At 51.7% G+C, this 17,519-nt stretch overlaps 5 protein-coding genes across 5 annotated transcripts; 3 read left to right on the forward strand and 2 right to left on the reverse strand.

Moving 5' to 3' along the window:
- Window positions 1–5,252: 5,252 nt before the first annotated feature.
- SCP_1403920 (hypothetical protein) lies at window positions 5,253–6,964 on the forward strand (the record flags this gene model as incomplete). The annotated part of the gene is made up of 12 exons (XM_027764096.1): window positions 5,253–5,354; window positions 5,422–5,449; window positions 5,515–5,535; window positions 5,593–5,682; window positions 5,739–5,819; window positions 5,875–5,886; window positions 5,949–5,962; window positions 6,021–6,173; window positions 6,239–6,283; window positions 6,344–6,387; window positions 6,445–6,564; window positions 6,625–6,964. The coding sequence occupies 12 exons, from the start codon at window positions 5,253–5,255 to the stop codon at window positions 6,962–6,964; spliced, it is 1,050 nt and encodes a 349-aa protein (XP_027619897.1).
- Window positions 6,965–7,605: 641 nt separating this feature from the next.
- SCP_1403930 (Tripeptidyl-peptidase SED1) lies at window positions 7,606–10,133 on the reverse strand (the record flags this gene model as incomplete). Its single annotated transcript, XM_027764097.1, has 10 exons — window positions 7,606–7,770; window positions 7,834–7,981; window positions 8,040–8,230; window positions 8,288–8,473; window positions 8,523–8,638; window positions 8,693–8,809; window positions 8,867–8,995; window positions 9,048–9,155; window positions 9,205–9,319; window positions 9,384–10,133. 10 exons carry the CDS (start codon window positions 10,131–10,133, stop codon window positions 7,606–7,608), a joined length of 2,025 nt encoding a protein of 674 aa, XP_027619898.1.
- A 1,792-nt stretch (window positions 10,134–11,925) lies between these two features.
- Window positions 11,926–12,643, forward strand: SCP_1403940 (hypothetical protein; the record flags this gene model as incomplete). The annotated part of the gene is made up of 6 exons (XM_027764098.1): window positions 11,926–11,934; window positions 12,013–12,027; window positions 12,084–12,127; window positions 12,185–12,196; window positions 12,242–12,304; window positions 12,364–12,643. 6 exons carry the CDS (start codon window positions 11,926–11,928, stop codon window positions 12,641–12,643), a joined length of 423 nt encoding a protein of 140 aa, XP_027619899.1.
- Window positions 12,644–14,484: 1,841 nt separating this feature from the next.
- On the forward strand, window positions 14,485–15,117 carry SCP_1403950 (hypothetical protein; the record flags this gene model as incomplete). Its single annotated transcript, XM_027764099.1, has 1 exon — window positions 14,485–15,117. One exon carries the CDS (start codon window positions 14,485–14,487, stop codon window positions 15,115–15,117), a length of 633 nt encoding a protein of 210 aa, XP_027619900.1.
- An 814-nt stretch (window positions 15,118–15,931) lies between these two features.
- SCP_1403960 (hypothetical protein) lies at window positions 15,932–17,215 on the reverse strand (the record flags this gene model as incomplete). Its single annotated transcript, XM_027764100.1, has 1 exon — window positions 15,932–17,215. The coding sequence occupies one exon, from the start codon at window positions 17,213–17,215 to the stop codon at window positions 15,932–15,934; it is 1,284 nt and encodes a 427-aa protein (XP_027619901.1).
- Between the last annotated feature and the right edge of the window lie 304 nt (window positions 17,216–17,519).

The following is a 17,519-nucleotide window of genomic DNA, read 5'->3' on the forward strand; positions in this document are numbered from 1 at the left end:
TACCGCCCCCAAACCAAATACCAGCATCCCACCTCAGTATGAGCGGCACCATGAAAACCTACGCCCCGCACGTGTCTGCTCAGGCACATGCTCAAGTCCCGCAACCCCCTACTCACTTCCTCCGTGCACCTGCACAAGTGGTGCCGATGCCACCAGCGCCCAGGATGCCTCCCGTTCCGCTCCCTGCGACGTCAGGGCGCATCATTACGCCAATCTATCTTCCGGTCAAAAATCTTCCACCATTATAGGCGTCCGACCTGACCGAGCTCGGGGACGCTGATGGTCACCACCCAGCCGGAGCGCGAAAGATTCATGAGATGTTGCATTAATTTATTGTGGAGGGGACACGGCGTGCGCGTCGTGTTTGGCGCGCCCGTCCTTGTCCTCTCAAATGGAGCTCATTCATCGTCGATGCCACCTGTCTCGCGCTTTCGATTCGTCCGCATCATCGCTATTCGTCCATTCGCCCCGCGTCATTGCCATTCTTCCTCGTCATTGCTACTCGTCCACGTCATTGCTATTCATCCGCGTCATTGCTATTCATCCGCGTCATTGCCATTCGTCCGCGTCATTGCCGTTCGTCCGCGTCTTCCGGGTCCCTTCGACGCATCCTATCTTCGTCGCTTCGTGAGTGGGTTAGGGTTGGAGGGCCGATAATGCGGAGCAGAGGGGAAAGGCGGGACGAGTGGATTGTGACGCACCAGTCTCATTTTCAGTACATCAGCGTTGTCCTCGGCGGGAACCGGGGTGTTTTCCGCTTTTCATTGCTATTTTACGCTTCTTGACGTTTCCCGCTGTCTTCGCATCTATATCATGATATCACACACACGTCCGTACGCACCCTAACACGTAGTAGCACATGGAGCACAGAGACGGTGGATGGACTTATCCTCATATGATATTAAGCATTGAGTCAATATTGTGGCTTGTACGAACGTGACTCTTGAGAGTGTCAAGGCGATGGCGCATCCGTTGGATTAATGCACAACCTCGTCGATGCACGCGGAGCCCCCGCCGTAGACGTGACAGTTGAAGCCAGGTAACGCGCATGGCACTGAGCGTCCTCGGCGAGGTCACCAATCGCCAGATCTGGAGCTTGCAGTCGTCTGCACATATGACGGTACGGAGCACCGAGATAGTGGATAGATTCAATTATAGGCGGATTTGATACTGACCTGATGCTTGAGCCGCATATAACAAATTGGCCAGTATAGTTTGCGAAGTATAAACGCGATGCCCATGGCATCCACTCTGATCGATAGATCCATCATGCAGCATCCTATAGCAGATGCGGGGCTGGTCTTAAAATCATGGCACTCAACGGCTGAAGGGTGTAAAGGTGTGGAGGTTCACTAACGTAGATAGACGTCACGACAGCGTGACTTCCAGAAACACTTGGATCGCGTGACTGGGTGTGACTTGACGCGTGAAATGCGATCACGTGGACGCGTTCCTACAAACACTCGCCGTGGATTGTATTTCGTCCAGTAAGCGCCGCCATAAAGTAGAAAGCAGTGGGAAGGGACATATACGCGCGCAGAAGCATAAAGTGAACATGCCAGGCAATAATACCCCAAGTCACAGTTAGAAGCACTTGCCGTTTGTGAGGTCTTTTGATGCCGAGGGGAGTTATCGTGGATAGCGAATGCTGTACCTGACAGGAAAGACGAAAGCGGTGTAACTGCTACAGGTGGCGAGAAGATATACCAGAAAACAGGCCCCTTTTTGTACTGCACGTACTGCAGACAATCCAGACTCGGAAAATACAAGCCGCGCTGGCAAATGCCACACCTTGTGCACGGCCAGACAAGGTAGAAAGTACTCATGCGTATGTGCACGTCCACTCAAACCATGTGAATTGTGTGGCAATTGCTATATAGTTGGCTATACACCGACCGCGACACAACTGCATATGGCGAGCGTTCACTGGTGAAGGGGGCCGTCGGCTGTCTATCCAAGCGGGAGAAGATACCATTCGAAGCGGAAAATGTATGAATACGACATACCTCAAAAACGCACGTATTCTGGGGCACAAACTTCGTGAAAGTCTATTCAACAGAAGCTGTCATCCTGCGATTCCAGAGATGTAGACTGCATGTTCCACCGATCAGCTTGCAAAGAGTGCAAGGACGTCGTCCGGTGTCAGCAGTGACAAGCGTTCACAACGAAAGGTCCCGCAGGAGGACGAGCGTCGACGGTACAAAGTGTCGCTCGCAAAGAAATTTCCACATCAAACTCTGTCTATGCGCTGGTGCGCTCGGACATGTGCAAATTGGAAAAAACTGGCGGACAAAATCCAAAACACAAGCTTGAACACCATTTCCAAACTCTAGAGCATCACTCACCAGATCCTTGTCCATCATCTCCATCCATCCGACTCCATAGATCACGCAATCGCCGTGCGTTCAGCCAGACCGAGTAGACTAGTAGTACGAGGACGTTCCCATTTCACGGACGTCAAAGCGAAAGCGTACCTAGATAGACGGGCGAAGAATTTGGAGCGCGACGAGCACCACGCTGACGGACTCGCCGCGAGTGGTGAGAGAAGAGAGCAAGATGAGGCGCTTAGCACGTGAGAAAATTCGTGATCGATGGTAGGGAGGTTTGCTCCTCGAATTTGACGCTCGAATAGCTCCCTCGGCGTTCTACACCATGACAGCGGACATTCACAAAGCCTGAACACACCATGCCTTTCTTCCCAGCAACGAGTTGCATCGTGCAATCAACCCAGGATAAGTCTCTGGCGGAATCTGGAGTAGTCATAACCCCCACATCACCGGTCAGATCACTGTCAATATACCGTCAAAACAGCTATGATGACCAAATATTACTTTGGAGACCCGGAACGAGATTGGTCTTGTGCTGCAGACACTTACTACGCGGTGCCCCACCGTTTTTAGTGGATTCGCTCCGTGGCACCCTCCCGAAAATAACTATCCTTGTAGTTTCGTCACTACGCCGTCTGCTTAACGGGAGGCAGTGGCCACGTTCTGTAGGTCGTTATTTCAGGCTGTATCTTATATCTCTTTGCAAGCGGATCTACTCAGGGTTCTGCGTGCAACTCGGGTGGGTGAGTCTCATCGAGAAGTATATTCCTAGATTTGTGAAACAATTTGTATGTGTCGTCCGTGCTGAATGTGGTCGCCTCGGAGTGCACAGCCAGCGGATTCTTGCGTCGCTGAGCGCACCCACCATATTCAAGTTGTATAGCGGTTGAGGGACCGGTAAAGCACTCAATATAGATCGAATGCGGTTCGTCAACACAATTATATCTTCATTCAGATTCTACATAACTTCTCTGCAATGCCTATTAGCCTTTATCCGGAACGCGCGAAGTGAGTCTACGCACCCATAAAGCATGCGCATATTTAGATCTTCCTTTGTCTCGTCGAGCACAAAGGTTTCAGTGTAGAGGCGGCGTCGCCCGGCGCCGCCAACCCCTCCTGAGACTGCATTGTCCGCCGCCTGTGTATAAAAGGAGTGCCTGCCTCCTGGTCGAACCTCACCTGAATCCACCACTTCACAGATCTGCCTCCAAGATACTCTCCTCACGACGATGGGAATTCCCTGGATCCTCGCCTACTCGTCTCGCATCTCACATAACGACAGAGCTCGTACGAGCGTCCGACTGCGACTACGCGATGGAAGCCGGTCTTCAAGGCAACCGCACCTCCTTCAGCGACAAAGTGCACTCTGGGAGTGGTCATCCAGAGACGTGGTGCCGACTCTGTCAGCGCTTCCCCGTTTTGACGCAGAGAACCACGCGCAATCGCGTTCACACACCATGCGGCCATCGGAGGAGCGGCAGGGGCTGCAATGTGGAGAGCGAGTGAGGTGGAGGATGGCAAAAATGGAGATGGGCACTGGGCATCTCATCCATCCACCAACGCAGAGGAGACACATCCCGCGCATCTTCATCCTCTGTCCTCTATGGTGTATCTCCACCATCGTTGGGAACTACATCCTCGCAGATGGACGACGAAAGAGAATGGAATCGTCCAAGATGCTTGCCGTTGCCGCACCTTGGTGGCGGGAGATGGAGAACGTCCGGCCATTCCCACCGAACCTGCCACCTAGCTGCACAACGCGATGAGTCTCCGCGTTGTGTGGTCGCTTCGAGGGATAATCTGCACGCAGCTCTGTAACGGCAATTGTCCCTTTTCAGTCGGAGATGGTCTCTGAAGGTGCGCTACATCGTCCGCGCTCTTCCCATGCCTGTCACCCCGCTGCACGACTACACCGTCACATCGGCCGCTGACGACGTGCGCAACTGGGAGGTATCAGCTTCGCGTCAATGGACGCCCACGCCTCTTGTCTTGGGGCCGAGAAGCTTGCACTCCCAACGCTCAGCCTCACCACGGTTATCGCTTGTGAACGTCGCACTACCGACTGTCCCCTTGTGAGCAGATGATGTGGGTGTATTCCATGGTATTCCGATCACATGTTACTGCTGTCACGGAACCGTTCAAGGCGTGGTAACCTGCTGGGAGAGTTGAGATGGCAGTGATGGAGATGGTGGCGTGGTGTTGGTGAGATGACAATGGTCGGATATGGGAACTGGAAATCTACCAAAGATCCAATGGTTTGTGTGGTGTGGAGGACGACGAGAGGGATGGCTCGAGGACGCGCTTTTGTACTGCCCCCGTCTTTGTTGTGGGATATGCCGGGCGGCGGGTCTGTCTGATGGCGGCGGGACATAGGAAGTATGTCGTACGGTACCTTCCGGTCTGTTTCCTTTCTGCTAATATTGTATCATGTATGCACGATGGATTCGTATATGTGCCTGTTTCCTTTCGCTCTCTACTTTCACCGCGTTCCAAAGACACGCGCACATCAGCAAAACCCAACTTTTTCTTACAGAGCTATTTTGACTTTTCGGTCTTACAACCCTTATTTAAGGCAATAAGTCTTCAAATAAGTGTCCATAAGTCTGATTTCAGACACTCATGTAATATGCATTAGGCCCCTTTTTGACCTTATACCCTTAAATAAGGATCATAAGTCCATTTAAGTCATTTAAGTACCCTTTTAAGTAAAAGTTGCGTTTTGCTGATGCACGCCGCTTGCACGTGACCGTGTGGTTTCTGGCTGACCGCGATCCATCGCCCGCAACTCCAGTACCGCCATGTATATAGACACACCACAGTCCTCATGCCTATCGACATCGTTTCCGTAATCCACACGTTCATCTTTCCCCCCTCCAATAACTGTCCCCTTTTCTCGAGTTCTAACGGCTTTTCAACGTCCTCGTCATGACACCAATACTCGTCCTTGACCATTTTTACCTCTCTATTAGCCTCCTCGTCACCATCGGATATCAGCTCCTAGGCTTCGCTATCGCATGGACGTTCCAGGTGAGCAAGTTGTATTTTTAATGGGAGGTCGGCCGTTTTTAACGTCATTCTTCCTCCGTGCTGCTAGTTTGACAAGATCACAGACTTCACTGGAGGTGCGTACTCGGTGATTTTTCTGTTCAGCAGTCAGGACTCAGTGTTGACTGCTCATTTGTGGAAGGTTCAAATGTGTTTATATTGTGTGCGTATCTCCCACCATCGGCCAAATCCATACTGTTGATGGAATAATGACATGCAGCGTTGCTCACTTGGCTTCTCGGTGGCAATTTCTCTGCTCGTAACATTCTCGCGAATGTCTTTGTAATGGTTTGGGCCGTCCGTCTGGCTAGTACGTCATGACTCACTTTGTCCGCTCCGTGCTGACAGTAGTGGGAATGAATGCAGCTTTCCTCTTATACCGAGTGCTTAAGTATGGGAGCGATAGTCGTTTTGATGATATACGTTCCCATTTCTTCAAATTCCTCGGTATGTGCAGACTCCTTGTTCCTACCCATATTCGGCTGACATTATGTTACCGCAGGATTCTGGGTCGGTGAGTCATTTCCACCTCTTTGTGGCGAACATGGCTCATTTGTGCGTTATACTTATCCTAAGGTCAAATAATTTGGGTAAGCACGAACCGACCTTCAGACTCACAGTCTACCGATGCTATATTGACCCTCTTAGGTATGGACGATCTCGCTTCCTCTGACAATCCTCAACTCCCCCGCGCTTTCGGAGCGTTCATCATATGCGGTATGGGGCAAGGCGACCGACATTCTTGGCGTCATTTTCTTCTGGATTGGTTGGAGTTTTGAGACTTCTGCAGACCTGCATAAGGTCAGTGTCCCACTTATCCGATGCGCGTCTATCAACCGCTCATTCGTTGCTCGCACAACTTGTAGTTCATGTACAAAGCCTCAAACCCGCCGAAGGACAAGCCGATCGATGTATGTCGTTCGTATTTATGTGCTGTTTCGTACATTTCTGATATTCTACATGACAAGTAGGTCGGCCTATGGAAGTGGTCACGCCATCCGTCATATTTTGGCGAGTGAGTATCAAGTTTCTCTTATAAGGACTGGACGAATCTTATCTGTAAACGTGTCAGGATGCTCTGCTGGTGGGGAATCTGGCTCATCTGCGTCACTCCTAGTCTGCACGGCAGCCTCAGCCCATCTACCAAGGCTGCACAGTATGGTGCGGTCGTGTCCCCGCTTTTCACCATGTCGTACGTTTCATCGATCTGATGTTCTAACGACTCATCGTTAAACTCCTTCCCTCCACCCAGCTTGCTCCTCTTCGCTTCTGGCCTTCCGACTGCGGAGAAGCCGCAAGCGCGCAAGTTCTACCTGCTGTCGTACCCTCCGCCAGGATCCGAGGAAGACCACAGCTCGGCGACGCGCAGGACTGTTGAAAGTAACGTAGAGGACGACAGCTCCACCACGCCCGTCGCGAGGCTCGCTGCGAGCTCCGCGTGGGCGAACTACCAGGCGTACCGCTCGCAGACGTCCATCCTGCTCCCGCTCCCTCCCGCACTCTACCGCCGCCTGCCGAGGTTTGTGAAACAGACGATCTTGTGTGACTGGCCGATGTACGAGTTCAAGCCGGAGCGGGATCTGCAGGGATGAGTGGTTCGAGCCTCGAGGGGATACTTCTTGGTGCCTTCATAGGCCACTGCCTGCAGATGTAATGTATCTGTATTTGCCTCTCTGAGTTGCCGTCACAGAAATGGTTCTTGGTTTTGACATTGCACCTATGTCACTCATAATGCGAGCACCGTCCGCACCAGTGTAAAATATTCGCCGCCCTCACGTTCTCTAGCAGACCTTTCAACTTCGCGCCGACTACGATGGATACTCACCATGCTCACTTCGAATATACTCTCCTTCCGCGCTCGTGTTCGTGCCCCACAATCCGGTACTCCATCACCCTGCAACGGCAGAGGATCAATCAACTGCTGCACACGGTCGCGCGCAGCTCGAACGTCGAAGTATATCACGGATAGCATACTCCTATAATTCCTCTACTGCGCATCGTCTACCAGGCCGATTCTGCCCTAGTCCGTGAATATTACAGCGCGCCCAGGTGAAAAACGCATGAAGATATGTCGTCACTGCGGCACACCCGTAAATCTCAAAATAATCCAATGTTTCGTCGCGCTTCCATTACAACACTGTCGACAGAACGCCAAATGAGCGCGTGGGAATAATGACCGTGCGAACGACGACAGCAGGTTCCAAGCACAAGGTCTAAAATCGTCATCATACTTCTACGGCAGTGAGAGGAAAAGCTCGAGCAATCTCGGGTAGTTGGGCGTGCCAAGGCCCGTAACCGGGTCCCAGCCTCGCTCAGCATAGAACCCAACAGTGCCGCAGCCCGGATTCGTGCCAGTCGTGATGTCATTGAACGCTTCCATGCCACGGGACGTGTAGATCTGCATGACGGAGAAACACATCGCTTCGGTAAGCTTTCGACGGAATGGAGGAGTCGGACGTACCGTAGGGTTGATGAAGCCCATCGGGCCCTTTCCGACAGCAAGGCGAGCGTCATTAACGGCGGAGAGGATGGCGGCTGAGACCGGGGAAGAGCATGACGTTCCGTAGACCAACATGTATTCGCTCTGGATGGCGACGACGTAGTTTGCACTGCAGGTAAGCATCAGTGTGAGCCCTCATGTCTCAACCCAGTAGTGAGGGACCGTACCCATTCGCAGAGATGTCGGGGAATGCACGCGACGTGCCGGTCGAGTTCCAGATGTCAGCAGGGTACGGTGGGGGATAGTTCGCGAGGTATGACTCGACTGCTGTCTTCTGGTACGACGGCATGGCGAACACGTTTGAGAATCCTCCGCTGGAGTAGATCACTTGCTCGCACGCGCTTTCAGGCTCGAGAACCTATCCGGTTGACCTGAGTAGTGAACTACGGCCGTACAGCGCGAAAATACGACATACCGTGGAATTTGGGTTGACCTGAGTAGCACCGACACTCGTAATGTACGGGCAGGTCGAGGGGAACGTCGGACTGAAGATTGGTGCACCCACGGCCTGGGTACCGTTAGGGTATAGGCAGGTATTGTTGTATCCCGCGACACCGTAGTCACCAGATGAATACAGGATGGTCATTCCCATAAGACCGAGCTGTAGAGAGTTCAATTTTTCCAAATTGTACAACAGCATATTCACGGACCTTCGCATACTCAGTGCACTGGCGCTCCATGTAGAATGGCGTCAAATCGGCTTCATCATATGAGTACGAAGTGGACATGACGTAGGCGGGCGTGACAATGCCACAAGATTCGGGACCTGGGAATACACGTCATCGAAGGCCCCGGTGAGAACTGCGGTTGTCGCCTTTACCTTCGTAACCGCCGCCGTAGGGATCAGGATAAATGCCGTCTTGTGTGGGATCATCACCACCCTCAAATGTGCAGTAAGACGCATCAAGAGCGTCGACCAGGTTATTCAACGAAGCGCCTGTGTACTCAGACCATAAATCGGACATCTAAATGACTGAAAAGACGAGCTAATAACCTTCGACCATGTCTCCCGTTTGATAGAGCGTAACGGTCTGCTCGGGGCCAACGAGCGACATTGAATACTGAATGTCCAGATTCGATTCTCCGTTGTAGTTGAACCCGGTATACTCAGTTTGAACATAACCTTCGAAGACACGTCAACGAAGGCGAATTTAGCTAAGGTGAACATAACTTGCCTCCGTCAATAGACACCATGTACGGTCTCTCGCCAACCTGACTAGGCGAAAAATTGCCGAAGAACATGTCCAGGTCTGCCGCAGTATAAGCTTGAGGCGTATACTCAACTAGTGGATGGTCAGTGCAACAACTGTGGAACTGAGCTGTTACACCTACCGATCGCGATGGAATTTTTGTCCGCGGCCAAGGGAATATACTCGAACTCATACAAGGCGCGCAAGCAATCCGGCGTGATCTGCTTATCGCACTCTTCAAGTTCTGTAAATATTTGCTGTTGGCGATTCAGCTTCAGCGATGTGGGAAAATACAATAAAGGGGATGAAATTGAAACTCACCTGGATCGTACCCGTAGTTTTAGGAAAACTCGCGCCGAAACCGGGCTGGCCAATGCTCTTAGCCGTTTCGGGCCCGCGTTTCTCAAAACGGTGGGTCTCGCGCTTATGCTTGACGTCGAAGTGAAGCGTCGAAGTGATGAGCTCGACGTGCTTGGAGACATGCTCTGGCAGATGGTACCTCTCGGCGCACGCGACGTGCTCGCGCCCGCCCTCCTCCTCGCCGAACTGGTAGATATAGTACTCCGTTCCGAGGAGCACCTCAGCCTCTGCGATGGTCACATCAGCCTGGATCCACGAGCCGCCCTTGGTGAGCTTGATTCGTTCTGCGTCAAGTCCGCTTTCCACCAGCCATGCACGAACGGTGTCGATGGTCTCCTGAGACGGGCGGAAGGTGTCTGCGACTTGCTTCGCACTCCAGTGCTTGCCGAAATTGGGGGACTCGGGGTGCGAGACGTCTAGTAAAAGCGCCTCGAGATTGTCAAGATTAGACTGGGAAAGGCCGATGCGGAGTGGGAGGACGGTGGAAGGTTCTGCGCGGCGAACAGGGCGCCAGCCTGCAGGGACGCTCCGGCGGGATTCGTGGATGACGCGAGGAGAGACGGAAGCAGATACCAGGAGAGCAGAGAGTCCGAGGGCTACAAGGGCGAAGAGACGAGTGGTGGGCAACATGCCTCGTACGATGACAAGTAGTGTACGAGACCCGTTGTATTTATGCTCCGGGGCACCGTCGCTGCCTCTGACGAGTTTCATGACGGCTACTCTTAATAAACTGATGTCTTCCTCAGAGCAGTTTCATGACGGCTATTCTTAATAAACTGATGTTGTCCTGACTGCATGGACCGGTCAATTGAGACTCTGCGACGTGAGAGAGGATTAGGCACGTACTTACACAACCTGCACTTGAGACCCTCCAGGATTTGGATCCCTGAGTGAATGTAAGGTTTTGGTTACTTCGGCAAGTAGAAACTGTGTTTCATCTGCAAATGGTTGCTCTGTACTGAGCACGAAATTCATCAATTGTCGGGGCAGTAACTTTGAGTTGGTCTCCGCGGGTGCTGCCTGAAAGGTCGGGAAACACGCGTTCAAAACGGTTTCCAGCCATCTGTCGCAGTGATATTTCCGATCGGATACCCGCCGGCATACATTCGAACGGGACAGCTGATCTCTGAAGGAAAATGATGCCCTTCAACAGAATTTCGACCTACCAGTACGCGGGTCCACGTATAGATCTCGCCGTGTAGTTGGAAGCATGTCGCAGGAACAGGCCAAGCGGCTCACGCACAAGAAGACCTTAGTCCATTCGGCGCAGTCCTAGGCCATGAGTCGCGTTGAACGCTTTACGGGCAATCAGTGGTTACCCCAGAGCGATATAAATAGAGTGCTTAGACGTACTCCATTTGGTTGGACCTGCGAGCGTGCAGGGGTGTTTCGAAAAGCTGATAATATACGAAGTAGACCGGCCTTGACCTCAAACCGCGAAACTCGGCTGATCTTCAAATATACTGTATTCCACTTCGTGTCACCATCTGTAGAGTCTCCTCATCAAAAATACCCAGTAGGACAAGTTCGGAGACAGAACAGGAGTAAACCACGTACTTACCTCAGTACAATACCACGCACACCAAATTCGTCCCCTTCAAATCAATCCGGGTGCGCAGGATCATCAATGTAGCTTCCGACTGCTTCAACGTCCACAGCCTGACACGTGAAGCACACGCGACAATACCTGACAAATATACGCTATCTGAGTGGGTCAGTACCGCGCAAGTGGTAGTTTTACCATGACGCGTGGACGGCCGCAATGAGTTATGCGTCTAGCTCAGCATTTATGTCCACGCGAGTTCGAATAAGGACGGTTATTTAATATCGAGGATGTTCGGTCGTCTACTCTCTGTGCACCTTCTGAACATGACGGTGCAAACGATGAGTACGTCGGATCTGTCAATAACAGCAAGCAGGACATGAATGGCCCCCCCAGTAGGGAACACAACTAAAAGAAGAAACACAGCCCGCGGATGGGCACTGGCCACGAGTAAGGTCGCCCAATGGGGTCAGGTCAAGTTTTGGCATTTGGCGTGTCTCGGCAAATAGAATATCGGCGCCTATTCGGCATCGTCCGAGCGCTGTGCGCACACCGCACGTCGGGTGGCGCTCGTCACGTCGTTGGCGATGAGCGCGACTGTCTCTTAATTTTCTCGCCAATTCTGGCCTTTTTTATTCTTCATATACATATTTTTCATCATACGCAGCATGGAGCAAGGCGACCGACATTCTTGGTGTCATTTTCTTCTGCATCAGGAAAAGTCAAATCTGCTTAACCTCCTTATTGCCTTATTTAAGGAAAAATAAGGCGATCTCCCACCTTATTATTGCTTATTTCTCCTTATTTGTTCTTTTTCCTCTTTATAAGGAAAATAAGGAAGAATAAGAAGGAATAAGAAGAAGGATTGTCTTATTTCTCCTTATTAAGGCAGATAAGGAGGCTAAGCAGATTTGACTTTTCCTGATGTGGATTGGTTGGAGTTTTGAGACTTCTGCAGACATGCGTAAGGTCAGTGTCGCACTTCCCCAATGCGTGTCTATCGACTGCTCATTCTTTGCTCGCGCAACTTGTAGTTCATGTCCGAAGGACAAACCGATCAATGTATGTCGTACTTGCGTAATGTTTCGTACCATTCTGATATTCTACGTGACAAGTAGGTCGGCCTATGGAAGTGGTCACGCCATCCGTCATATTTTGGCGAGTGAGTGTCAAATTTCTTTTATAATTACTGGACGAATCTTATCTGTAAACGTGTCAGGATGCTCTGCTGGTGGGGAATCTGACTCATCTGCGTCACTCCTAATCTGCACGGCAGCCTCCGCCCATCTACCAAGGCTGCACAGTATGGTGCGGTCGTGTCCCCGCTTTTCACCATGTCGTACGTTTCATTGATCTGACGTTCTTACCACTTACCGTTAACTCCTCCCCTCCACCCAGCTTGCTCCTCTTCGCTTCTGGCCTCCCAACTGCGGAGAAGCCGCAAGCGCGCAAGTTCTACCTGCTCTCGCACCCTCTGCCAGGGTCCGAGGAAGACTACAGCTCGGTGACGCGCAGGACGGTTGAAAGTAACACTGAAGATGACAGCTCCATCACGCCCGTCGCGAGGCTCGCTGCGAGCTCCGCGTGGGCGAACTACCAGGCGTACCGCTCGCAGACGTCCGTCCTGTTCCCGCTCCCGCCCGCACTCTACCGCCGCCTGCCGAGGTTTGTGAAATAGACGATCTTGTGTGACTGGCCGATGTACGAGTTCAAGCCGGAGCGGGATCTAGCAGGGTGAGTGGTTCGAGCCTCGAGGAGATATTTCTTGGTGCCTACTTCCTGCAGATGTAATGTACCTGTTTTTGCCTCTCTGAGTCGCCATACGCGGCACACAGATGGTTCTTGGTTTTGAAACTGCACCCCACTCGTATGCACTTGCTTCCGCAGCGCACCGTGCCGTCGGAGCCACTGACGCGACGCGTCGCGTCACGTTCACGTGCCACGCGTTGCCACGTTGCCGAAGGTGTCAAAGAAGTATCGAGAAGCCTCCACAGTTATAACGCGCTTCCCAGTCGTTTAGTGCCATGTAATCTGTTCTCATACTGTGGCATAGCACAGAGCGGAAGCGTTTAAACACTTAAAATGAACGAATTTTGTAACCCCGTGAAATCACTGCGTTTTTGCCCTTATGTCTGGGTGCAAGATACCCCCATGGATACGTGGTATAACTAGGACCTGGGCTACGCTGCATAGTTCTGCATATCAACCCCCAAGCTGGGTTACCAAGCTTCAAGTGTATCTTTCACTGTGCGATCCCCTGTAGTGAACAAGGTGATACGTTGGCTATGCCGCGCAGCACGTAGTCACTAGCAGTCTAGAAGCTACAGCATACACTTCCTAGGCTACAAGAAATATCAAACTTCAGCTATATTGGCGATGCTCCATGGCTACCATCAACAACACCCGTCTATTCCATTATATACTAATAGTAGATACTCCTGATGCGCTCACATCCCCTACTGCATACCTAATCACACCTGCAACAGAATAGACTTTGCATGTCGATCTTCCGATGGGGTTTGCGACGCAGTCTGTTTCTCACATACCTGTCACGAGAGGTGTCAATGGAGCATCCCAACTTTGGACAAACACAAGAATTGTAGAGCACATCGCATGTTCAGCCATGACCCGAGAGACCAAGAGCATGCAGAGACCATGTCATGGAGATAGAAGGCAACGCAGCACTCCTCGCTCTTAAGGTGACGGCGACGGCACGCCAGAAATATGTTTAGACAGCGGTCAACGGGCCAGTGAATCTGTGGATGGAAGGGCGCGGAACCAGCACGTAGTGTACGCCAGGTGAACTTGACCTTGGACACGATGATGCGCTTGGGCCGATGGAGGCCTGAACTTAGCACTAGTTATATGTACGTCAAGCTTGAAATCGCTACGTGGAATAGCCAATGTAGCTGGTGCAAGGTACACCAGAAAGCCTGTATAGAAAGGAGCACAGTGATGTAGTATAGCTCACGTAGCAGATGGTCGTAGATAAGTGAGATCGTGCACCAAATGCGATGCATAAGCTATGTGGGCTAGCACACATCTTTCACATCAAGATTTATGACATAGCAGTGGGGGTCACAGCTATGTTCGCTATCTGCCCTACTCCGCCTATCTTCACATTGCGACTTCGGCTACCCATCAAACTATGTATTCTATCTGGCGTAGCCTATTCGTAGCAGACCCCCTACTAGAACGGCGAAAACACAGTGAATGTATCATAAACCAAAGCTCGTGATCTTTCAAGTTCGAAATGGACTCGGAATGTGGTTGCAGTTTCAAACAAGCCGGTGCGACGAAGCCGACGAACTTAAAATGTCGGTATCTCATGTGTGAGTCACTTCATCCACATTTGTATTGGCGCTTTAGGCTTTGCGCACAAACCTCGGCCGGCCGACGAACAATGCCACTTCACACGTGCATGTTGCTCCTCTGAAGTATATAAGACGGTCTCCCATTTCACCAACCGGCGCCTCTCCACGAGCCAACCGACCACTACCATCTTCAACTGTCTGCACGATGTCGTCGCACTCATCGACTTCGGCGAGCCAGACTATTGCACGCCGCCGTGTTTTTAAAGAAGACGTTCCTCCTCGTCCATCTTCTGGATCATCCCTCTCATCCTCTCGTGTGGCCAATTCACCGAGCTCGCTAAAGCGCTATTCTACGGAGTGGGATTGTCCCAGTCCAGCCAAGATCAAGCCAAACAGGCGCTCCAGTCTTGCGCGTGCGCCGCCACTCGGCTCACTGTTGGATGTGAGCATCGACGAAGAAGATGACGAGAATGAAGAGGTCGAAGTTGAAGGACGCAGCCTACTTCCACCAGCGGTCTCGCGCGCGCCACAGGCGTCGGATGCCAAAAACTTGAGGTGGCTTGCACCAACTTCCGTTTTGAAGGAGTCTGATGGGCCTCTGCGCCCCTCACTCGGTTCCGTGACGGTGCAGCGCCAACGTACTCGTGCGTCGCCGCCCTCTCCGCTGCGGCAGCTCGCGTCGTTCACGAACGAAGACCGGAAGCGGGTTCCTAGCTCCTCCACTCGAGATGCGTATCGCTCGAGAAGACGTGCAGGGGGCTCGTTCAGCGCCGTGTTTTCAAAACTGCAGGACAGGGAAGGTGGCGAGCATGGAGCGGTTGAAGACAAGTCAGCGTAGGAATGGCTTTTCGTGCTATTTATCGTGGAACCGCGACTGGTGTAACTTCCTGGCGCGTGTATGATTTCTATCGTTTGTATTCGCTGCAATGACATGAATGAGAGGGCCCTTCTATTTTTCTATGACGAGTGTAATCAAAGCGTCATTCAACGACTATACACTTACCATACGTCCCAAGTTTTCTCCGACGCTCCCCCTCGCCGTGGCATGTTTCTCAACTAGGCTCGCTACCTGTCCCAAATTGTGTTCCACAGCTTGAGAGATACCGACGTTGATTGCGAATCATGCCAGTACTAGTAAATGCACAGCAACGCTTGCGCTTGCGCGTGCATCGCATAGCCTAAGTACAGCCTAAGTACGGAGCAGCTCACTCATTCGGGAAACTCTTTTTTTTTTTTTTTTGGAGGAGCATAGGGCTGGGGCAACATGGACAACGTCAGCCCCCCAGCTCAGCTAGGGTCAGGAATTACACCATTTTAAAGTCCTACCGCGTTTACGCACATCTACACGCATTCGGGAAACTCTTCAGTACATGAGTTGCGGATAACTGAACGGAAGGACGTAACAAGACTGGATAAATTCCCGGGACGCTCGCGAGCGCAGGAGAGACGCCAGATGTAGATTTGCTCACCGTTAGTCTATTGGCATGTGCGCGTATACAATGTGCACTCAGTAGCAGGCTGTAAGAGCAGGAGAGCGGGTGCATACAGACGTGTCCAGAGAATACAGTATGAAATATGAAGAAAATACCAGTGGGGCGATCATCATTCTACGCCCGAAACAGGTTCCCGGGCCGACAACTGTAGTTTGGATGTCAGATTCTGACGGCAAAATCGAAAAAGCCAGGAGGAGCTTTGAGACGCAGTCCTGAGCCAAAGCCATCTCCTCTTCCATCGAACTCAGTATTTCCATTCGGATCGCCGTCAAAATGCGTCTTTAGCACCACTGCACGGCCACAGACGTCTGTCCCAGAATCAACAGCCAAAATTCTGAGGCGACCTCGCGTAGCTTGCAACTTTGGCAGACTACTCTCGATTAAGTCTCCTAACTCCTGGGATTTGACGAGGTCTTCGGGATTAATAATAATGAAGGTGACTAGCAACGCCGTGCGCCTTTCTATTAAGCCAGCGATGCGGGCTAGTTGCTTGTCGAGGCGCGAGTACGGCAGTTGCAGACTGTTAACACAGCCTTCAACGCTGAAGTATACCTCCCGGAAATGGGTGTGCATTTTCCGAACCTCGGCGAGTATACTTCGCGCGACACGGAAGCTAGTGGTCTGGACAAATTGCTCGACATGCAGCGAGACCAGATTCGGGTTGACTGAAAGGTCCAAAGTGCCATGAGAAGACGCTTCGTGGGTGTTGTCCACAGACACATCGATTGAAAGATGTCGTAGGGACGTCCCAGCACGGCTCAGGACGGTTCGGAGTTTCTCTGCAGACACGTTCGACCAATTACTCTTCAACCAGTGGACCTGGAGATCAAAAGGTTGTGTCAGGAAGCACGTCAGAACGTAAGGGACGGGTTCTTCGATCTTGAGGTCTAGTGTCGTAAGACGCAGGCTTTTGGGGGGAGCGAAGGATGGCGGAGCTGAATCTCCGATGATCTTAGTTTTTCGAACATTGACGGCGGAAAGCTGGGGACAAGCGCATAAAATCCGCATGAAGACGGAAATCTCGAATACGCAGTCGACAAAGGAGAGAATTTGGACAGATGGCCATAAATAATGCAGAATTTTGGCGTCCTTGACCTCGACGAGAATCTTCCACTGTTTCAGACAGACAATCTTGACTCGATTGGGGTGCACGAAGACCGCATATAGCGCCGCCACCAACAGCTTCCACTCAGTGAAATGATCACCCATAGTGAGAGATCTGACCAAGAGGAGGATAGACGGATTGTCCCTTATGAGATCCATAAATCTCTGAATATTGTGGCCGTGGACGTAGATGTCGTCGAAGAGATGGCGACGGGCCCTGGGAAGCCAAGAACGGCAGGTGCGACCACAAGCAGCAAGAGCAGAAATATCGCCCCACAGATTGTCGATGATAATATCACATAGTTCTGGTGGTAGTTTTCGGGCTGTAACGGTGGCCATAATCGCTGTCCGCCACCGATTAGTGTATATTTGTAAGGACTTAAGCACAACAACTTACAAAACTATACTAGCCGTCTTGGAGAAAAAACTGAGTGAACAGGATTTCGAGCAGGTAGGTTGTCCACGTGAGGGCGGTTAAGAAAGACAAACTTACAACCAACTTACAACGGCCCCTTGAGTAGTTGGCCGTGGTCACAGAGTGACGGTACGTGTCGAGGGCATGTGACCTCATGTGACCCACGCGTCGTCAACGTTGAACGCGTTCCTAGTCTCCTGCAACCCGCATCTCTCAGCGTCCTAGGCT

This window comes from Sparassis crispa (assembly GCF_003851025.1).
Source record: "Sparassis crispa DNA, contig_000013F, whole genome shotgun sequence".
NCBI lineage: Eukaryota > Fungi > Basidiomycota > Agaricomycetes > Polyporales > Sparassidaceae > Sparassis > Sparassis crispa.